General features: G+C 38.2%; 1 protein-coding gene across 1 annotated transcript; it reads right to left on the bottom strand.

Moving 5' to 3' along the window:
* Positions 1-9,445: 9,445 nt before the first annotated feature.
* vtg3 (vitellogenin 3, phosvitinless) lies at positions 9,446-22,054 on the bottom strand. The gene is made up of 28 exons (XM_059529056.1): positions 21,921-22,054; positions 21,713-21,733; positions 21,375-21,526; positions 20,977-21,228; positions 20,712-20,873; positions 20,476-20,624; positions 20,254-20,404; positions 20,000-20,157; positions 19,760-19,925; positions 19,551-19,676; positions 19,203-19,421; positions 15,119-15,336; positions 14,929-15,026; positions 14,710-14,831; positions 14,523-14,624; positions 14,296-14,415; positions 13,994-14,183; positions 13,799-13,886; positions 11,828-12,013; positions 11,602-11,737; positions 11,359-11,518; positions 11,167-11,273; positions 11,004-11,069; positions 10,411-10,620; positions 10,182-10,327; positions 9,951-10,089; positions 9,767-9,850; positions 9,446-9,682 (listed from the first exon to the last, which is right to left on the bottom strand). Exons 1-27 carry the CDS (start codon positions 21,958-21,960, stop codon positions 9,770-9,772), a joined length of 3,765 nt encoding a protein of 1,254 aa, XP_059385039.1. The 5' UTR covers positions 21,961-22,054; the 3' UTR covers positions 9,446-9,682; positions 9,767-9,769.
* Positions 22,055-22,257: the final 203 nt, after the last annotated feature.

The raw sequence follows: 22,257 nt of genomic DNA, 5'->3' as shown, positions 1-22,257 counted from the left end.
AACAACTATTACACCTCTTTTCTTATTCTTGATATTTTGTGGTGGAGCAGTACCTGCAAGGAAAGGTGAAAAAAGGGAAAAACCTGAAACAAAAGAATAATGTAATGACTTTTTGTATTGTGTAGGTGTATTTTTGTAGGACATGAAAATGTCTGTAGACTGGTGTGTGCACTGAGGATGGAGAAGACCACAGCATCATCCTGAAAATGATTGAGAGTCACAGATGAGACGCTCCCTCACTCCACCTGCCCTTTACGGTCTCATCAGGACCAGATGCTGCTGTGGTGTCTTCATCCTCAGTTCGAATACCAGGGGACACATGTTAGGTAAAAACATTTAGTCTGAATGCACTGTAAGTCGCTTTGGATAAATTTATAATTTATTTATAAGTTTGAACCACTTCAGTGGTTTAGCCCACTACAAAAGTAATAAATCAATGCATGTACTTGTAAACTCTGTGTAAATGTTTTTCAGGTAGTCGTGCTCATGGGGTGCAGGCACACGAAAGTTTGGAGCAGACACAACAGTCAGATTGTCCTGTTCATTATGGGGTAATGTTAATTTTCGAGTAGTAATACTTACATTTTTAGAGTATCAAATCAACAGTCTTCTCCAAAGGTGAGATCTTCGAGCAGCTGATCGAAGTACCCTTTGTGCATATATTGCAGAGTCGCTGTGAGGTGTTTGTGCACTTGACCCTCTTTTTTATTATTATTGCCAAATATTACATAAAAGATCATGGTAAGAGGTTGTATTTGACAAACAATCATAATGCCATAAAACAGTAAATAAAAAAATTAATGTGTTCATCATAGTATGAGATACTATACAAGAAAAATTTTTTTCACATAAAATTATTTAACAAAATATTCAAGAGATAACGATTTTGGGTTTTCTAATAATAATAAAAAAAAGCTTTAAGGATAACACTTGATCACATTAGTGAAGTTAAAAATATAAAAATTTTAAATCAACAGTATTGGCTATACTACAATCACAAAATAAAAAGGCAGCCGTTTCTGCAACAAGACCACAACATGGGCAAAGTTCTTCATTATCAAGATACTTACAAATACATTAATTAAACCTGTCACTTATATCTTTTAGGTTTTTGTGCTTGTTTTAACTTTGTAGGTCACGTGATCAACATAGCAGATGATGATATACAAATTGCATTCATACTTCATATATAAGCACTAATTAAAGGGGATGCGGTTTGATTTGAACAACTTCAAGTTAAGCCTCCGACTTCAAATTCGGTAGAGCAGGAGATTTTGTCCATTTTGTTAGCTAGAGAGTGGAGATTCGCCGGATGGATGCTAGGCAGTGTCATTCTGAAGCCGGGCTGTAAGCGGTGAGGAATTCACATATGTAAATGCAGGGAAATAGTTAGGCTGACAGAGAAGATTTCAGAACTAGAGACACGCATCCAAAATTGAACTAAGGATAGGAAGAATGTGAGGACCTTAGATATGGCTTTGGATGCGACTAGTTTAGCGAGTCCCGTACATTGTTCGGTTTCTAGTTGCAGAGCCCCCGTAGCAGAGGGATTGTCTCTTGGCTGAACTTTCCCCCAGTGAAGAGTAAATTGAGTCTAGGGAGAGGTTAAGTAGAGCCACATGGAGTTTAACTGTGCCACTGATTATGTTGAAGTAAAACTGAACATTGTCACCTCATGCTAAATCAATACAATTTAATAAAAATTACTTCTTAAAATCTATGTGTGAGCCTTGTGATGGACTGGCCATTCATCTAGGGAGTTTCTAAAACCTATGGCTCATGACGCTGTGTTAGGATCCAGCTCCACACAATGGATGGATGACTTCTTACAAGTTTAATTTAAAAGGTACACTTCACAACTTTGAAGTTATTTTTAAGTTATTTAACAATTTCAGAACAAAAGGTTTAAATTGAAGAATAATAAAAAAACAAACAAAAAACCAGACTGCAGTTTATATATACAGTCCTTACAGAAATGGGCTAATAGTCCTTATAAATGTGGCAGGGTAATTTAATAAATACTCTAGTTCGACTTCGCCAGTCGGAGATCACTAAAAATAACATTAAAGAGGTGTGTGAACTTGCAAGCATGATGTCAGACACTGTAATATGCTCTGGTCCCCTCCCTGCTTACCGTGGTGAAGAGATGCATAGCAGATTGTCATCACTCAATGGCTGGATGTCTAAGTGGTGCCCACAGAATAACATAGGTTTCATAGACAATTGGACGAGCTTTTGGGGCAGACCTGACCTGTTTAAAAGAGATGGTCTTCATCCCTCCTGTGGTGGCGCCACTCTTCTCTCTAGAAATATGGCAAATAGTCTTAGTGTTTATACTTGACTATCTGGGGCCCAGGTCAGGAAGCAGACAGACTGGCTAAACCGACTGTCTGCTAGCTGCCTCCCGTCACAGAGGTCAGTTAATTCTCAGCACATGGAGACTTTTTCACCTAGATATCACACTATAGAGACTGTGTCTGTTCCCCAAACTAGAAAATACAAAAAACGTCCAAACCAAGTTAAGATTAACAATTTAATTGAGGTTCAACAAATAAAAAACAGAAGCAATATGGATAAACAAATGATAAAGATTGGCTTATTGAATATCAGATCCCTTTCTACGAAAAACCTTTTTGTAAATAATATGATCACTGATCATAATATAGATGTACTCTGTTTGACAGAAACCTGGCTAAAACCTGATGATTACATTATTTTAAATGAGTCCTCCCCCCAAGATTACTGTTATAAACATGAGCCGCATCTAAAAGGCAAAGGTGGAGGTGTTGCTTCAATTTATAACAACGTTTTGAGGATTTCTCAGAGGGCAGCTTACAAGTATAACTCGTTTGAAGTAATGGTGCTTCATATAACATTATCCAGAGAAACAAATGTTAATGATAAATCCCCTGTTATGTTTGTACTGGCTACTGTATACAGGCCACCAGGGCACCATACAGACTTTATTAAAGAGTTTGGTGATTTTACATCCGAGTTAGTTCTGGCTGCAGATAAAGTTTTAATAGTTGGTGATTTTAATATCCATGTTGATAATGAAAATGATGCATGGGATCAGCATATATAGACATTCTGAACTCTATTGGTGTTAGACAACACGTTTCAGGACCTACTCATTGTCGAAATCTTACTCTAGATTTAATACTGTCACATGGAATTGATGTTGATGGTGTTGAAATTATTCAGCCAAGTGATGATATCTCAGATCATTATTTAGTTCTTTGCAAAATTCATATAGCCAAAATTGTAAATTCTACTTCTTGTTACAAGTATGGAAGAACCATCACTTCTAACACAAAAGACTGCTTTTTAAGTTATCTTCCTGATGTATCCAAATTCCTTAGCATATCCAAAACCTCAGAACAACTTGATGATGTAACAGAAACTATGGACTCTCTCTTTTCTAGCACTTTAAATAAAGTTGCTAAAGTAAGGAAGGAAAACAGTTTGACACCATGGTATAATGAGCATACTCGCACCCTAAAGAGAGCAGCCCGAAAAATGGAGCGCAGCTGGAGGAAAACAAAACTAGAGGTATTTCGTATTGCTTGGCAGGAAAGTAACATATCCTACAGAAAAGCATTAAAAACTGCTAGATCCGATTACTTTTCTTCTCTTTTAGAAGAAAACAAACATAACCCCAGGTATTTATTCAATACAGTGGCTAAATTAACGAAAAATAAAGCCTCAACAAGTGTTGACATTTCCCAACACCACAGCAGTAATGACTTTATGAACTACTTTACTTCTAAAATCGATACTATTAGAGATAAAATTGCAACCATTCAGCTGTCAGCTACAGTATCACATCAGACAGTGCACTATAGACCCCCTGAGGAACAGTTCCACTCATTCTCTACCATAGGAGAGGAAGAATTGTATAAACTTGTTAAATCATCTAAACCAACAACATGTATGTTAGACCCTATACCATCTAAGCTCCTAAAAGAGGTGCTTCCAGAAGTCATAGATCCTCTTCTGACTATTATTAATTCCTCATTGTCATTAGGATATGTCCCCAAAACCTTCAAACTGGCTGTTATTAAGCCTCTCATCAAAAAACCACAACTTGACCCCAAAGAACTAGTTAATTATAGACCAATCTCGAATCTCCCTTTTCTGTCCAAGATATTAGAAAAGGTGGTATCCACACAATTATATTCCTTCTTAGAGAAAAATGGTATATGTGAGGATTTCCAGTCAGGATTTAGACGGTATCATAGTACTGAGACTGCTCTCCTTAGAGTTACAAATGATCTGCTCTTATCATCTGATCGTGGGTGTATCTCTCTATTAGTTTTATTTGATCTTAGTGCTGCGTTTGACACAATTGACCACAACATTCTTTTGCATAGACTTGAACACCTTGTTGGCATCAGTGGAAGTGCATTAGCATGGTTTAAATCGTACTTATATGACCGCCATCAGTTCGTAGCAGTGAATGAAGATGTATCCTATTGATCACAAGTGCAGTATGGAGTACCTCAAGGCTCAGTACTAGGGCCGCTACTCTTCACGCTTTATATGTTACCCTTGGGAGATATCATCAGGAAACATGGTGTTAGCTTTCACTGTTATGCTGATGATACTCAGCTCTATATTTCTTCGCAGCCCGGTGAAACACACCAATTTGAAAAACTAATGGATTGCATAGTCGATATAAAAAACTGGATGACGAGTAAACAGAGGTGTTAATTATAGGACCTAAAAACTCTGCTTGTAATAACCTAGAACACTGTCTAAGACTTGATGGTTGCTCTGTCAATTTTTCGTCATCAGTTAGGAACCTAGGTGCGCTATTTGATCGCAATCTTTCCTTAGAAAGCCACGTTTCTAGCATTTGTAAAACTGCATTTTTCCATCTCAAAAATATATCTAAATTACGGCCTATGCTCTCAATGTCAAATGCAGAAATGTTAATCCATGCATTTATGACCGCAAGGTTAGATTATTGTAATGCTTTATTGGGTGGTTGTTCTGCACGCTTAGTAAACAAACTACAGCTAGTCCAAAATGCAGCAGCAAGAGTTCTTACTAGAACCAGGAAGTATGACCATATTAGCCCGGTCCTGTCAACAATGCACTGGCTCCCTATCAAGCATCGCATAGATTTTAAAATATTGCTTATTACTTATAAAGCCCTGAATGGTTTAGCACCTCAGTATTTGAATGAGCTCCTTTTACATTATAATCCTCTATGTCCGCTACGTTCTCAAAACTCAGGCAATTTGATAATACCTAGAATATCAAAATCAACTGCAGGCGGCAGATCCTTTTCCTATTTGGCGCCCAAACTCTGGAATAACCTACCTAACATTGTTCGGGAGGCAGACACACTCTTGCAGTTTAAATCTAGATTAAAGACCCATCTCTTTAACCTGGCATACACATAACATACTAATATGCTTTTATTATCCAAATCCGTTAAAGGATTTTAAGGCTGCATTAATTAGGTAAACCGGAACCAGAAACACTTCCCATAACACCCTATGTACTTGCTACATCATTAGAAGAATGGCATCTACGCTAATATTTGTCTGTTTCTCTCTTGTTCCGAGGTCACCGTGGCCACCAGATCCAGTCTGTATCCAGATCAGAGGGTCACTGCAGTCACCCGGATCCAGTACGTATCCAGACCAGATGCTGGATCAGCACCTAGAAAGAACCTCTACATCCCTGAAAGACAGTGGAGACCAGGACAACTAGAGCCCCAGATACAGATCCCCTGCAAAGACCTTGTCTCAGAGGAACACCAGGACAAGACCACAGGAAACAGATGATTCTTCTGCACAATCTGACTTTGCTGCAGCCTGGAATTGAACTACTGGTTTCGTCTGGTCAGAGGAGAACTGGCCCCCCAACTGAGCCTGGTTTCTCCCAAGGTTTTTTTCTCCATTCTGTCACCGATGGAGTTTTGGTTCCTTGCCGCTGTCGCCTCTGGCTTGCTTAGTTGGGGACACTTCATCTACAGCGATATCGTTGACTTGATTGCAAATAAATGCACAGACACTATTTAACTGAACAGAGATGACATAACTGAATCCAATGATGAACTGCCTTTAACTATCATTTTTGCATTATTGACACTGTTTTCCTAATGAATGTTGTTCAGTTGCTTTGACGCAATGTATTTTGTTTAAAGCGCTATATAAATAAAGGTGACTTTGACTTTGACTTTGACTCTAGTGGCCAATTTTAATAAGCAAGATCTATTTAAAATTTAGAGAACAAAACTGAACTGAACTGAAGCCTTTTTCAATAATGCATTGATTTGAACAGTATGTTTCTAAAATAAACCAATGGATCAGCAGCGGTGCGACAAAAACCATCTGGCTATATTAGTGGCCACTTTGCCATAGGATTCAGGTTACTTAGACTAAAGCGATGACTGAGTCATGCAGCTGCATGGCTCGGCTAGCCCTTATCTCAGGGAACCGAGGTTACATTTGTAACTGAGTACATTCCCTATTAATACTGCACTCATACTGTGTCTTTGCTAGACACTATGGGAAAAGTACAATCACTCCGTGCTGTGGTAGATGAACAACAATGGTAATCCTTGTCCTAGGCACCTCAGGGCCCAAGAGAACAAGAACAATAAATCCCTCCAGGTTAATGGGCTAAGCCTCACGAAGGCCTCACCCAGCCGAGTGATCGTTTCAGAAGACTTGTGCAGCCTCAGAACCTATGGGGGCCAAAGGCACACAAGTAAGCTCTCTGATAGGTCTGGGCATATTACATCCAAACTGCACTCAGAGCGAACTGCGCACCAGTTAAACAGAAGGACCCTTGCCTGCCAGGCAGACGACATCCAGCCGGCTGCTGTGCAAATTCCTACAATGGTCACGCTGCCAGACCACACCCATGAAGAGACAATGCCTCTAGTTGAGTGAGCTTGTACTCTAATGGGGCATTATATTTTAAGGAAGTGTAGGCTAGCAGAATAGCATAGATTATCCACTTAGAAAGTATTTGCTTCATGCCTGCAAGTCACCAATGCTAATGCTAGTAGAAGAGCAGTTTTGAACAACAGGGACCAAAGGTCGATGGACTGCAGTGGCTCGAAGGGAGGAGTTTTCAGGGCCCTCAGAATAGTGGGCAGGTCCCACGTAGGGAGAGTGGGAGGTCCTAGAGACAGAGTCCTAGAGACAGGTCTCATGTGAAGGCTTTGTCAGCCATCGATTCAATTCCTCAGCAAAGGTTACAAGAACCAAACAAGTCCTCTGCTCTGTCTGACTTCAGCTGCAGTATGGAATTAATCCACACCATGCTTGTTTCATCTGGCCAGAGGAAAACTGGCTCCCTGACTGAGGCTGGTTTCTTTTTTCAACATTTCTGTCACCGATGGAGTTTTGGTTCCTTGCCTCTATAGCCTTTGGATTGCTTAGTTGGGGAGATTTAATTTCTGCCAATATTGTTAACTGGATTGAACAGACAGTATTAGAACATAATTGAACTGAGCTGGACGATGACATGACTTAATCAATGATGAACTGACTTAAACTGAAAAAACTGACTGTTTACTAGTGTCCTCTTGCATCATTGACACAACTTTCCTGTTTAACATAGTTTGACACAATCTGCTTTGTATAAAGCATTAATTAAATAAAGGTGACTTGTCTTGACATGTACAGTCGTGGCCAAAAGTTTTGAGAATTACATAAATATTAGTTTTCAAAAAGTTTGCTGCTAAACTGCTTTTAGATATTTGTTTCAGTTGTTTCTGTGATGTACTGTAATATAATTAAAAGCACTTCATAAGTTTCAAAGGCTTTTATCGACAATTACATGACATTTATGCAAAGAGTCAGTATTTGCAGTGTTGGCCCTTCTTTTTCAGGACCTCTGCAATTCGACTGGGCATGCTCTCAATCAACTTCTGGGCCAAATCCTGACTGATAGCAACCCATTCTTTCATAATCACTTCTTGGAGTTTGTCAGAATTAGTGGGTTTTTGTTTGTCCACCCGCCTCTTGAGGATTGACCACAAGTTCTCAATGGGATTAAGATCAGGGGAGTTTCCAGGCCATGGACCCAAAATTTCAACATTCTGGTCCCCGAGCCACTTAGTTATCACTTTTGCCTTATGGCATGGTTCTCCATCATGCTGGAAAATGCATTGTTCTTCACCAAACTGTTGTTGGATTGTTGGAAGAAGTTGCTGTTGGAGGGTGTTTTGGTACCATTCTTTATTCATGGCTGTGTTTTGGGGCAGAATTGTGAGTGAGCCCACTCCCTTGGATGAGAAGCAACCCCACACATGAATGGTGTCAGGATGCTTTACTGTTGGCATGACACAGGACTGATGGTAGCGCTCACCTTTTCTTCTCCGGACAAGCCTTTTTCCAGATGCCCCAAACAATTGGAAAGGGGCTTCATCGGAGAATATGACTTTGCCCCAGTCCTCAGCAGTCCATTCACTATACTTTCTGCAGAAGATCAATCTGTCCCTGATGTTTTTTTTGGAGAGAAGTGGCTTCTTTTCTGCCCTTCTTGACACCAGGCCATCTTCCAAAAGTCTTCGCCTCACTGTGCGTGCAGATGCCTGCAGATACCTGCCTGCTGCCATTCCTGAGCAAGCTCTGCACTGGTGGCACTCCGATCCCGCAGCTGAATCCTCTTTAGGAGACGATCCTGGCGCTTGCTGGACTTTCTTGGACTCCCTGAAGCCTTCTTTACAAGAATTGAACCTCTTTCCTTGAAGTTCTTGATGATCCAATAAATTGTTGATTTAGGTGCAATCTTAGTAGCCACAATATCCTTGCCTGTGAAGCCATTTTTATGCAACACAATGATGGCTGCACGCGTTTCTTTGCAGGTCACCATGGTTAACAATGGAAGAACAATGATTTCAAGCATCACCCTCCTTTTAACATGTCAAATCTGCCATTCTAACCCAATCAGCCTGAAATTTACACGTTTGACGTTAACAAGACGATTACTGAAATGATCTCAGCAGGTCCTTTAATGACAGCAATGAAATGCAGTGAAAAGGTTTTTTTTTGGGATTATAATGGTAAAGAAGGACTATGCAATTCATCTGATCACTCTTCATAACATTTTGGAGTATATGCAAATTGCTATTATAAAAACTTAAGCAGCAACTTTTCCAATTTCCAATATTTATGTAATTCTCAAAACTTTTGGCCTCGACTGTAGAGTTTGAAGAAATTTAAGTAGAAGTGGTCCAAGGAGACACATTCAAAATGCATGCAAGCAGGTAGAAACAGTAAATGGATATTGTGACTGAATAACTGAAAATGCACTTTAATACACTGGAAACTGGACTCTTTGCTCACTCAGTTTCTGTGATATGTTATATAATTTGTTGCAGTTAAGGAGCTGCTATTAATAAGTGAAGAGACTCTTGGACCTTCTTGGAAGGTGCCATTTCACAGAAGCAAAATTGTGATCAAATATGTTTCTGAACATAAAGCAGATTTTGCAAATGATCTGAAGTCTAATCAACTCTAGGCTGGAATATAATAATCAGTCTGAACATAATGAATTTCTGTCACATTGAACTCTTGATGCACTCTTCATTTATTTGGCATATACTTAAAAATTAACCTTTTTAACAAATATCTTTGAATATCAGAACTTTTGATGGCCCATTTTACTGTGTTGTTGGATTTGTCTTCCAGAAGTGCTCTGTAACACCAGCCTGTTAAGAGAACAGTAAGATACCAAGTTTACACAAATACACAAGAACAGGGACAGTTTTCTGATCCATAGTTCATAAATTAACCTGTTAAGTGGATATGGTGAAGTTCACAGCTTGAAACCCCGCAAGATCGATTGGTGATTGAATTGCCTTTTTGTAGATAGATCGCTAGAGTGGACAAAATAATATTTTATCAACCTAAAAAAGCAGGAAGGCAATGAGACATATGAAATAGAAAAGACATATGATGTGTTCCTAAGACAACAACCTCTGGAATTTTCATCCTCATGTCAAAGGTCTCTGGTGAGGACGCAACAACAGTGAAAGCTGCCTGCCGTTCTGGGTTTTTCTCATATTTCTGGTAGAAACCCATCATATAAGAAATGCCAGGCACGTACTCTTGAATTCTGAGGGAATGTTATGTGAAAATATATTTTAAATAAAAAGTAACAATTCCATGCTGTACATTTCACAAAAATCAAGAGCATAATGAATTTACCTTTGACCAATCATTGTGAACACTGAGGGCAGAGCTCCCCAGTTGATCTTGGTATATATGGAAGGTTTAGACTCTGGCTGGCATGCTGTGGACACCCTCATAGAGACATCATATGTCTGACACTCTGCACCCCATCGGAGATGGGCCTAAAAACACAAGAAGAAAACCAGTGATACAATAAGAAAACTGATGAGAATGAGTTGCACAAGAAAGCTCAAAAGACCTTTACCTTTGCTGATGAGTGACTCTTATCGGTGTTTGCATTGACACACATTTTCCAGTTTGCCTCTTCACCAACGTCAGAGACAATCATTTCAATATTGTCTCTTTGGGCTGTTGGCAGATAAAAGGCTACACCTTCATAGCCCAGGGGTTTTGCTGGCGGACTTAGACCAAGTGCTTTTACTGTGACAACACTTTCTGGAGTGGCATCTAAATCCTACAGCATAGAGAAAATGATGGAGCTTAAATTAAATGGAGCTATTCCTGGATAATTACTTTGTAGATCATGTTACTTTTGCATGGCAAATTCACAGATGCTTTTTTTCTCTCTCTCTCTGTACAAATAAGGAGACAGCTGTATTCTATAGAATCATTTGGATTTAAATTCATGTACCAGCAGTTTTAAAACAAAGCTCAGGGTAGACTTAATAAAAACATTATAGTGCATTACAGTTATGTGCAGTAGTAATCAAGCTACAGTCTGCCTCTCCAGTTATACATAAAACCAAACATAAGAGAAAATGTTGATTGATTAAACCCTCCTTTTTTAATAACCTCATTTGAATTAATGACTTCAGATGTTATTCAGATGTAATGCACCTGAGATGCTGGGAATGAATTGGATAAATTGTTTTCCCCACAGGTGGTGATCTCATCTCTTGTGTCCTACACAGGAGCATGTATAACAAAATATCACATTAATTCTGAGTTCAACACTGGAAACAATTACAACTCCTATAACTAATAAAGTCAGTCATGGTACCTTGAATACTCTGTGGCTGAGATTAATCATTTCACTGACTCCTGGAGGGTTTTTTCTGCCAGCAGTGACCTGAATCTGAATTTTTTCAATGGGTTTGGCACCCTCAGCTTTGGAACAATTAACAAGTTACTGGCAGGGATATTTAAATATAAGTTTTGAATTATATCAATAATTAAGTCAAGTTTCTGGTACCTGGTTCTAGTTGATATGAAAAGCGGGTGTGTCCCAGGAAGTAGTACAGAGGATATTCATGAAGGTAGTGTGCTCGTTTGGCTTCTGCCTCGATGCAGATCGAAGTTCCATAAATCTTGGCATCAGCGCATTGCCTAAATTTCACCTCAGAGTTCTTGGTCTGCCGCAGAAAACACAGCTATTTAGTTTGCAGGATTTTCCAAACATCTCCATTTTGTTCTAGTATTGTGAAGGCTTTTATACCTTATCACCCCTTGAAGTGGGTAAAATCCTGGCCAGTGGCAGACTCCTTTCGGAGTCCTCTGTCTCAGGCATCATGGGAGTTATTTTGAAGACGGATGGATCCTCAATGTTTCTCAGAACAGAGAACACATTAGAACTGTTGGATGTAGAGTGAGAAATCATCAGTATATTTGGTGACAGCTAATTACATATCACAATGGTGCTGTGGAAATCATGGAAAACATACTTGACTGAAAATAATTCAGTGACCGTTTTGATTGGAGTTAAGTTCATTTCATACTTTTGCTCTTTCCTGTTTATTTTCAAGTCAAATGCCCATGGCAGGGCAGTTACTATCTTACTGTTCATCTCAGTGCCACACTGGAAAAGATCGGTGTTGATTCCATGAAAGACAAAATGATCCTTTGTCACTCTGTAAACAGGAGGAAAGTCAACCATCAGCACAGAGAAGCCAGGAAGAACCCAAAAATGTAAACTCTTTTCATTATTTAGTGAACCTCCTGTGAATTTGGCAATTTAAATGTTCACACAAAGCTATCTATTATATGACCTTAGTAGGGGTGACCCCAAATAGTGGACGATTCGATGCTTCGATTCGAGGAGCCTGATTCGACTACCAATCTAACAGTCGAATATTCGCGGGCTGTTATGATTATGCCATTCTGAATATGTGAGCGCTCAAATGTCTGATTTCACATAGAACTTTCGGTTTTCTCCCAATAAGTGAATATGCAGCCTATTATGATAAAGCTGTTAATAAGAATCTGAAAAGAAAGAACTTTCAAATTAATATTTTAAAGTGCATGATTAAATCCAACCACCCCTATAGATTTATGTTTCACTTTCCATAATCCGTGACCGACAGAGGAGCATCTTGGTGGCAGGGATTTAAAACTTTACCAAGACTCAAACTGACACAGGCTGCGACTGGATTTTTCGAACAGGTAGGTTACAAGTGATTTCAAAACATTTCAGCCGGTGTATATATATATATATCGTGGATATATTATTTACCTGATATAAGATGGAATTGTTTTTGAGTCAGGCACTTCATTGTACAGTAGTATTACGGTGATTATCGCTTTACCGCGCAGCACGAGCAGGACAAATAGCAGAATATAAATAACTACGACTTTCATACCCATACCATTATAATGAGAACACCATTATAATAAAACGCTGTTTTTTATATTTTTAGAGTTTAGCTGCCGTGTTTCTGCACATTGTTTCGTGAAGAACGCATCCACAAAAGGAGTTCACGTTCAGAGCCCCGTAGATGTGTTCATGTGCAGTCGGGCTCTTTTTATGGATAGCCTATGAGTCTTAATATTAATGTTATGTTGTCAAAGTCAAAGTCAAAGTCACCTTTATTTATATAGCGCTTTAAACAAAATACATTGCGTCAAAGCAACTGAACAACATTCATTAGGAAAACAGTGTCAATAATGCAAAAATGATAGTTAAAGGCAGTTCATCATTGGATTCAGTTATGTCATCTCTGTTCAGTTAAATAGTCTCTGTGCATTTATTTGCAATCAAGTCAACGTTGTATAAATAACGAAGCGTATTCTACATTAAATTAATGTGATCCTATTGATTAAAAACGTGCTATCAAATGCGTCACTCTACTGGTCATCTTCAGCACGTGCAGCTCAAAACAGAAATGCAGAACATTAACTAATGTCATATAGGCTAACTTTATAATGAGAGCACTATTGTAAAAAATGTGAATTGTTAGGGTTTCGCTGACGTTTAGTGCTAACTTTTAATCAAAACATAAAAAAACATTATTTACAGTGTTTATATCTGTTAAGATACAGGCATTTGTTACACATTTTCCCTGTGTGTTAACATCAGTAATTATGACTGTCAAATGTCTGACTTGACTCAATGTATTTTGCCCCGCCCCCAAACATATGATTCAACTATCAGTCGAATATAAGCAAGATTCGAAAATTCTGTTTCGACTTATGAAAATTCCGTTTTGACTATGAAAATTCTGATTCGACTATGAAAATCCTTAGTTGGGGACACCCCTAGACTTTAGACACCTTGGAATTTTTTGCATATGGACTATTTTTTTATGGTTCATGCACAATCCCCTAGATTAAAATTGCAGTTTTGCATGTTGCTACATCCACACCACTATTTATCAGTGTCTAATAATGAATGATAACTGATAACTTTTGATCATTACCCAACAAAGCCATCTGTGTGTAGGGAAATATCGGAGCTTAGCAGCTCACCCAGATGTTCCTTGGGAGGAGGATTAATTTCTGCTTTAGCTGTAAACATAGAATATATAATAATTTTTACGTTTAGCTCCTATTTTTTAAAGTATTAAAATACATCTTATGTGAAATTGACAATAAATCATAGAAGAAAGCTTCACCTTTCATTGTAACAGCATTTATTATTGAATAATATTTGCTGATTTCAACTGGGAGACCAAGACAAGTTGGCTGTATGAATCGAGCTTCATACACAAGATGTGGTTTGGTCCAGTGCCAGGAAGTCCCTTTTTGAACATCCTGAATCTTTTCCCAAACCTTACTCTCCTTCCCAGCAGAAGGACTAAATGACTGAGCAGAAAATAAATGAATGTTTTTCAGTTGAATCTATTTAAATAAAGAATCAACAAGATCAAAAAAGTCTCTATCACCTTATGATTAAAAAAAACAGATGGTGGAATACCTTTATGATGCTCTGAATAGAGTCTCCTCTTACATCCATTAAAAATGCTTCCTGTCCAAACACGCGAGCATATGCTGTCAATAGAGGTCTGTCTTTTGGTAGGTTCTGCCAGTCAGAAAGCTTTAAAGATCAAAGCATAGCCGTTAATCAAATGACTGACATAAGTCATGCATTTTGTAGATCATTTCATTAGATACATTTTCATTTCTGAGGCTGAAGATGCTCACAATTTTCATTACAGTGGCAAAATCTATGATTCCTAAATCTTTCTTGAGTTGAGGGATTTTTCCTGCTAACAGCTCTTGGAGTCCATCTGCGCGGAAACCAAACTGGAAATATATGAAGGATTACATATACAAATATGGAATACAGTACATAAAATTACACTGCACGTTATTGCTTTGGTTTGATTACCTCAAGAAATTGCAATATTCTCCCAATGAAATGAATTTTTCCCTTAAACATAAGTTTTGTGGGTATAAGACTTTCATTTTGCAGCATATAAATGTCGGCAGATGTCCCAAATAAAAAGTCATCTGATGAGACAAGAAACGGTATCAGACCATTCCCACCACCACTAATACAGTAGGTTGTACAACAAAGCTAGCAATTAGAAAGGTAACATAAACTCACCATGGAACCAGTCCAAATGCAAATTCTTGCTGTAGCGATAACTCAGACGACCAAGTTTGGGGGTAAGAATCTTTATCGCAATATTACAGGCAGTGGATCTTTTTTTAGAAGAAAATAAAAAGGAATGAGGACAATTCAAATGTTCTGAAAGGAGAGGAGTAAAACACAGTACACATTTGAGCATGCTTACAGATGTTGATTATCAGGGGTACGGGACTTGGAAATGCCTTTGAGTAGAGAATAGGAGAAGCTGGCAACCTGCAGGTCAATTTCCTCCAACAGGACTTCACTTATTACTGAGATTAGAGATATGGATGGCTTGGTCTCTAGAAGCACCATACAGGCCAGCATGCGGATTTCAGCAGGAAGAGTCCTTTGTAGAAAGAGGTTCAAGACAATGTCTTGCACCTGCACGCATACAAGAAGTAGAAAGATGGTCTGCATCTGCTGAAAGTGGACACTGCTGATGGAGACATTTGTACTCATTTTATCAAGTAGCATCTGCTTATGGATCATTATCTTTTCTTGGTCCTGTAACAACATTCTTGACAAACCTAACCAGTATGGCAAATTAACACTCACTAACAAATGTTAAAATGGTTTTGCAGTGGAAGGTAATTTTATCATATTAACCAGCTGAAACATGTAAGAAGATATATTTTCAGTGGACTTTTCAGCCACATTTTGTCAAGTTAGTTCTGCATCACACACAATTCGTGGACAGCTTACCTTGTAAATGAAAGCTTACCTTGTGCATTAAATCACTTGCATGCCAACAAACCAATGATATTTATGTGACCTTTAGGAGTCTATCAAACACTCTCTATACTACTTAAATCAAATTATAAAATATTCAGTTCAAAAGAACTACCTGGTTTCACGCAATCCACCCTAATTAAAAGACACAGATGGAAGCTGGTATGTCAAAAAAAAAAAAAAAAAACATTTATTTATTTCACAATAGTTCAATTATATAAACAATTTTTAAAAGACAACTGTTATACTTTATGAAACTTCCCTCAATCAAAACACCAAATGGTTAAGGGCGTGCACGGAGTTTCCCTCCTGAGACGTGTCAGAATTTAAAGCACACCACACGTCACTCTTAATAAATAATTTAAGAATACACAGGTAAAACAACCCAATTAAATATATCACACGTGATTCACAGCAATATCCCCTCTTCACTTCACACACACACCACTGCAGGCGTTTGTCTCTTTGGAAAACTACACATCACCCTAGTATTTCAATTAGAGAACCTAACATTGTATACACAAGTTATCAGAGAGAGTCAAAACAGAACAAAAACAAACATACAATGTAAAACACCAGACCCGCTCTCTCCCTCTCCTCGCATGCCCCTAGGGCGTTCAGCAAATGGTAGTATAAAATATGGTAGGCAGTTTGTATAGCTAAAACTAAAAAGGAAAAACAGTGACTGGACACACGTCCTGGATAGCAAACAAATGTTTGCACAATGTGTCTTCACCACAATCTCACGGTGTTACTGTGACAGAAGATACAAAATCAGTCCTAATGTCCTACCTCTTACATTTACATAAACCCCACCCCCGCGAACACCTTTAATGGTAATGGGGTGTGTTGTTTCTGGACAACGTGCACTGTGTGGTTAACAAATCAAAACACACTGGGCCAGCTAACCAATTTGAGCCCATTGCATATTTCTGAGGGAGGGGCTTCCAGTACCAGGAACTCAACAGACCGTTTTGACAAGAACGGAAACAGCAGGGTAGAATAAAGGTATAATATATGAAAATAATAATAATAAAAAAAAAAACATTAACATGTTACACTGCACCACGGCTTGAAAACGAACAAAAAAATTAAATCGGTTCACTCTGAACAGAATTGATATTTTAAAGTTTCTGTTCCTGCGTTCCTCTGATATTATTAGCCCTATTACTTTCCAAAATAATGAAGGCTAAAATGCCTTTAAGCTAAAGCAAAATGGTAACACACATTCTAAGAACAGTTATTAGTTTCTCTCCAAAACAAATCATCTAAAGTTGAGGCTATAAAAACGTCAATCCAAAAACATTAATTTATTAATTAATTGACATAAATTAATTAATTTACAATGAAGCTGATGCCTACCTCTCTCATTCGGCACGAATCCAAATGTTTCCATATTCCCGACGTATCTGGATGCTAAAATATGATTTATTATATAGTGTTTGTACTTTCATCGACATAAAACATCATCCTTTACATCGGATTTATCAGCACAGTGAGGCGTGGTCACACTGAACGCAACAAATTTTGTACAACGGAGCAGTGTAACTTTTTTATTTGTTTCTTTATCTCTTTTTTGAAAATGAACAGGCTTCAATATAGCAAAATTATGTTGTGTGTGCGTGTAATTCCATACCAACGCTAGTTGATTATACAGAAGCAAGACATTATTCAAAGCTGTCAAGCTTTTACAAAATAATTCAAATTGTAAAAGCTTTTGTAAAATAAAGAAAACTAGGGGCCCACTCTCTGCTGTTTTGTTTTCCTTTCCGAAAACTTTGGAACGTGTCACAATGAACTGTAATTTAGCACATTTTTTCTTTTGTTTCAATGATCTGTCAATATGATTTAATATATTTAGTGTATATTCTTATTCCTTTTTATGTAATCCTATAGTTTTTCTGTTTTCTCCATTCACAGAAGCGCTGCAGGTGCGTGTGATCTGTTGAATTCATCTTACACTATACTCAGATAAACTCAGATAAGGGCGGTGCATTGCCATTGTGTCTTACCTATGATGAGTTCACAGCTGAGCGGACATTTCACTCATTGGCTTCATCATCACTTTTTCATAGGACGTTTTACTGGAATTCATGATTGGTTGACAGCAAAAAATATTCAAATATTAAATGGAACGATAAAATAAAGTTTTTAAGCTGTTAATGGCCATTTCAAATTTTCAATTCTGTTAGGAACTAACATAGTTTCTGGTTCTGTTCCTGCCAAAATTTCGTTCGTTTCCGGTTTTCATTTTTGTTCCTTGAACCGGTTCAGAGCCCTGAACTGCACCTCATAAATACAATCAAGCCTTTCTAAAAAGCTGATCAACCAACCCTTTAACTCAATACTTAGTTGTCTGGAAGTCCATGGTAGCCCATAGAACCGCTTGCGGAAAAGTTATGAAATTTGGCAAACAGCTAGAGCCAAACAGCCTGATCTGTCGCCATAGCTAATTGGAAGTTTTTAACTCAATCCCTCTAGCGCCACTAACTGTCCAAATTTGCACTAGTATTTATGCTAATAATGTTTGAACCGTAAAGTAAAAATAAAAAAGAGATATGAAAAATGTATATTTTTGATTATAACTTCTGAAAGGTATGGCCAAAAAAAAAAAAAAAAAAAAAAATATATATATATATATATATATATATATACGGTGCAGAATGCAGAGTCGAACCATACCCAATGTTCCCTTGTCAGCTATTTAGGGCATCGGCCATTTAGAATTTTGTAGTAAAATGTTATAAATGCATTAGCATATCATTATGAAACTCAGTATGGGTCTTCGGCACCATGCCCTGATGGTACTTAAAACATTTTGGAGAGAGAGTTGGACTTGCAGTCGAAGGGTTGTGAGTTCGACTCTACGGCCGGCAGGAATTGTGGGTGGGGGGAGTGCATGTACAGTTCTCTCTCCACCCACAATACCATGACTGAGGTGCCCTTGAGCAAGGCATCGAACCCCCAACTGCTCCCCGGGCGCCGCAGCATAAATGGCTGCCCACTGCTCCGGGTGTGTGTTCACAGTGTGTGTGTGTTCACTGCTCTGTGTGTGTGCACTTTGGATGGGTTAAATGCAGAGCACGAATTCTGAGTATGGGTCACCATACTTGGCTGAATGTCACGGCACTTTTTTTCACTTTACAAAAATACTAATAACTTTTGCTGCTTGATGCTTGCTGCATTGCTTGCTTCTGTAGTGCTTGGCCCCTTAATTGCTGCTTGCAGCTATATTTATTATTATTATTATTACATTTCAAATGTCTATATACTTATATACAGTGTTGAGGGTAACACATTACAAGTAACGCAAGTTGTCTAATCAGATTACTTTTTTCAAGTAACTAGTAAAGTAACAAATTGCTTTTTATTTTCAGAGAATATCTGAGTTACTTTTTCAAAGTAGTAACGCAAGGTAATTTTTTTCCTATTTATTAGAAATCTGTTACTGTAGTTCTAAAATAAATATGAATATGCAGTAATTCATCACACTCACAAAAAAACACTGATTCACTTACACTGTGGGGGTCCCTGCTTGCAAGTAGTCTGAATGACTGGACCGCAGCACTCTGTACCCTGGTTGGAAGCTTTTCAGCTCCTGCTGTGTAGCCTGGAAGGAACTTTAGGAGAGTCTTGATACTGGAGGGATGTGCTGCATTTCCCAAGGCCTTCAGTGCAAGGACCATATCCTCCTCAGAGTTTTTACTCAGGCCACTTGTAGCCATATCCAACAATGGCTGAATAACATTATTCACAAACGACATGGTAGATGTAAAAATCAGAGTAATAAGTTCCACATAAAGCTTAAATAAAATCTGATATTTGTATTAATCATCTGGGACACAAAAGTAGGAGACCACAGATACCTGCACCACGGTGATGGGACAGGGATCAGTATACACACAGTATCTGTGTACTAAAGAGCCATATGCCAAAACTACAGTATTCCATAGGAGAGGATGCGATTTACTAAAAGGAATTGTCAGGAACTCCTGCAAAGCAGAACAGAGCATAAGGCAAATAAACATGACATTAATGGTTGCATAACAATTATTTAACTAGATCACTGACTCACCTGAGCTAATGCCACTGACACAGGCTCAGCAGACAAGTGGTTAAATGCGACTACCAGTGCCTGTCCTGCCTCATTTGCTGTAATGTCGCCTGCTTTGAATTTGGTTTCAAGGAATTTGAGGATCCTCTCATCTGTTACCTCCACAACCAAGTCCAGGAACCACCTCCTGAAGACCAAAAAAGAAGTTAGTAGGAGAAGATATAGGATTGCATAGTTCTTAGACAGGTGTAAAGAAAATACCTGTGCTCATCATTTCCTGAGACCTGCTTCCATAACTGCTCTAGGTTCTCAAGTGACGCCACACGTAGCAACTGAATTAGATTCAGAATATCTGAGCTGCTTGTGCTCTCCACGTGATATATGTTAGCCTGTGCCAAGCGCTTGATTAAATCTAAAATCTGTTAGGGTACAGGACAATCAAAAGATGTTTATGAGTTAATCTACATGCCTGAAAATGTTTGAATGTTTACGAGTGCGTGATCTTGGAGGTTTGCCTTTGGCACTGGTTCGTTCAGGTTGATCATCACAACAGGAATTGGTCTGAGATCCTTTTCTGTCTTGTACATCAGGTTGCCTCTGCTCTGCATCTGTCCGGTCACTATTTTGTCAGTTGTGTCTGAAACTTTCAGAAGCTCAATATCCCGTCTGGAAAAAGTAACATATTGTCATGCACAATCAGTCTCGCAACAATTTGTTAGCTGCTTTTAAGTACTTACAATGCCAAAAGTCTGGAGTTTCCTCCCTTTACGTTGAATGGTGTGAAATATTGGCGCTCTTGAGCAAATGCTTTAGTGATCAAACCGCCATCTGCTGTGGACTTCACTGTGTAAGTGTGTTTCACTGTTGAAACCACACTCTCGCCTCTCTGTAAATTTAAACAGCATTCAGATCAGTTCAAGGTTGAACTTTCAGACTTCATGTTCAACTTTAAAACTGAAATATAATGAAACACCTGTTTGCTGAGTTTGTCTTCAGGGGCAAGAGCCATTCCTCGGTATAAAGCAGCTGGCTGTTGACAGTTGGCAATATCAACCATTTGGTTCACTATCAGCTCTTTGGCATTGGAGTCTTCCTCAACAGTGTAACTGCTTTGACATACACCATGAATTCCCAACTAAAGAAATACAAAAATTATATATTCATATTGTTTTGTTTTCCCCATAGAGTTATACTCTTATTAAGGACTGGCTTGTTCAATTAATATGTAGATTTCATACCTCCACCAGTTCATAAAAACTTTGGGTGGTTTTGACCGTGACTTGTAGAAATCCAAGGATCCCCCTCACAATATTTACAACTGTGTTTGAGACTCCAGGTGCTGTGCGAATGTCAGTAATTTGTCCTTTGGAGAATTCAAATACGATTGGCTGGCTGAATTCGGCAGATAGTCGCTTAGTGAGCTTTTGGGAAGGGCTGAAGACACTTTTCCCAGGTAAGCCATTAAAGTCTTCAACATCTACATTTGAGATCTAAAATGGAAAAGCACATTTTATAACGTTTAGAAGTGATCTAGTTATTCTTACTATCTGCTGAGTTAAGAATAAATATATCAGATTGCTTAGCTAGAATAGACTGAAAAAAGAAAATGATGGAATTGGGGCAACAGTGTTGGTACCTGGAGCACAAAGGTTTGAGGTGATTCGCCAATGATTTTAAAAGTGCACCTCATCTTCATTGCTGACTCAACCAAGTCTGGCAGTTCTCGTCCCACTCGCACCAGTCCCTCATATTTATACTCATATGTTTTTTTAGAGTTCAGGAAAGGCTCTAAAATGTTAGCCATTGAGAAATTTCAGAAATTTGAAATGAAAAATGATGAACCAGGATGTTAATATGTATCTGAATGAATCCTAATTAACTTTACAGATATTTAAAACATCAAATACAATAATAAAAACAATATTATAGTAAATCTTAGAATAATGGGTGGTGTACATAATAGTGTTTCCATACCGTAATTGATGGCCTCACTGGCTAATGGGGAAAAAAAGAGATACATTACTGTCCTCCTTTCATATGAATCAGCATTAAAGTACAAACTTATGTGGAAAAATTAATTGTGCTCAGTTCTAAACAATGTTCAGCCAGGATTTCTACTGACCACACTCTAAAACATGCAGTTAAATCAGTCTTAAATATGTTCTGGTCTTTATGTACTCACCAGCAAGGGCTACCAGGAGACAGAGATGAAATCGCCACATGGTAGAGTCCAGAGGTTGTATAAGCAGCTTGGACAGCACCTTTTATAACAGGGAGCTGTATTTCCCTCCTACTCCCTAATCTCATGCAGTTAGTGAGGTAAAGTGACCCTATGGCACAAAAAAAATAATATATATATATATATATATATGTGTGTGTGTGTAAATATATATATATATATATATATATATATATATATATATATATATATATATATATATATGTAGACCTTGCAGCAACAAGTTTAATTATTCTGATTTTGTTTAGTGTTCATGGTTAGCTGCAGCCTAACATGGATG

Source organism: Carassius carassius, chromosome 38, assembly GCF_963082965.1.
Source record: "Carassius carassius chromosome 38, fCarCar2.1, whole genome shotgun sequence".
Classification (NCBI taxonomy): Eukaryota; Metazoa; Chordata; class Actinopteri; order Cypriniformes; family Cyprinidae; genus Carassius; species Carassius carassius.
Note: the sequence above shows the minus strand (reverse complement) of the source record. Positions and strands in the feature narration are given on the sequence as shown.

Excerpts from the sequence above, each read along its gene's own strand:
- vtg3 (XM_059529056.1), bottom strand. The coding sequence starts at position 21,960 with ATGTGGCGATTTCATCTCTGTCTCCTGGTAGCCCTTGCTG. Across the intron at positions 20,874-20,976 it reads GTTTTTATGAACTGGTGGAG|TTGGGAATTCATGGTGTATG; the intron begins GTATGAAATCTA and ends GTATTTCTTTAG. Across the intron at positions 14,184-14,295 it reads CTATTCAGAGCATCATAAAG|TCATTTAGTCCTTCTGCTGG; the intron begins GTATTCCACCAT and ends TTTTCTGCTCAG.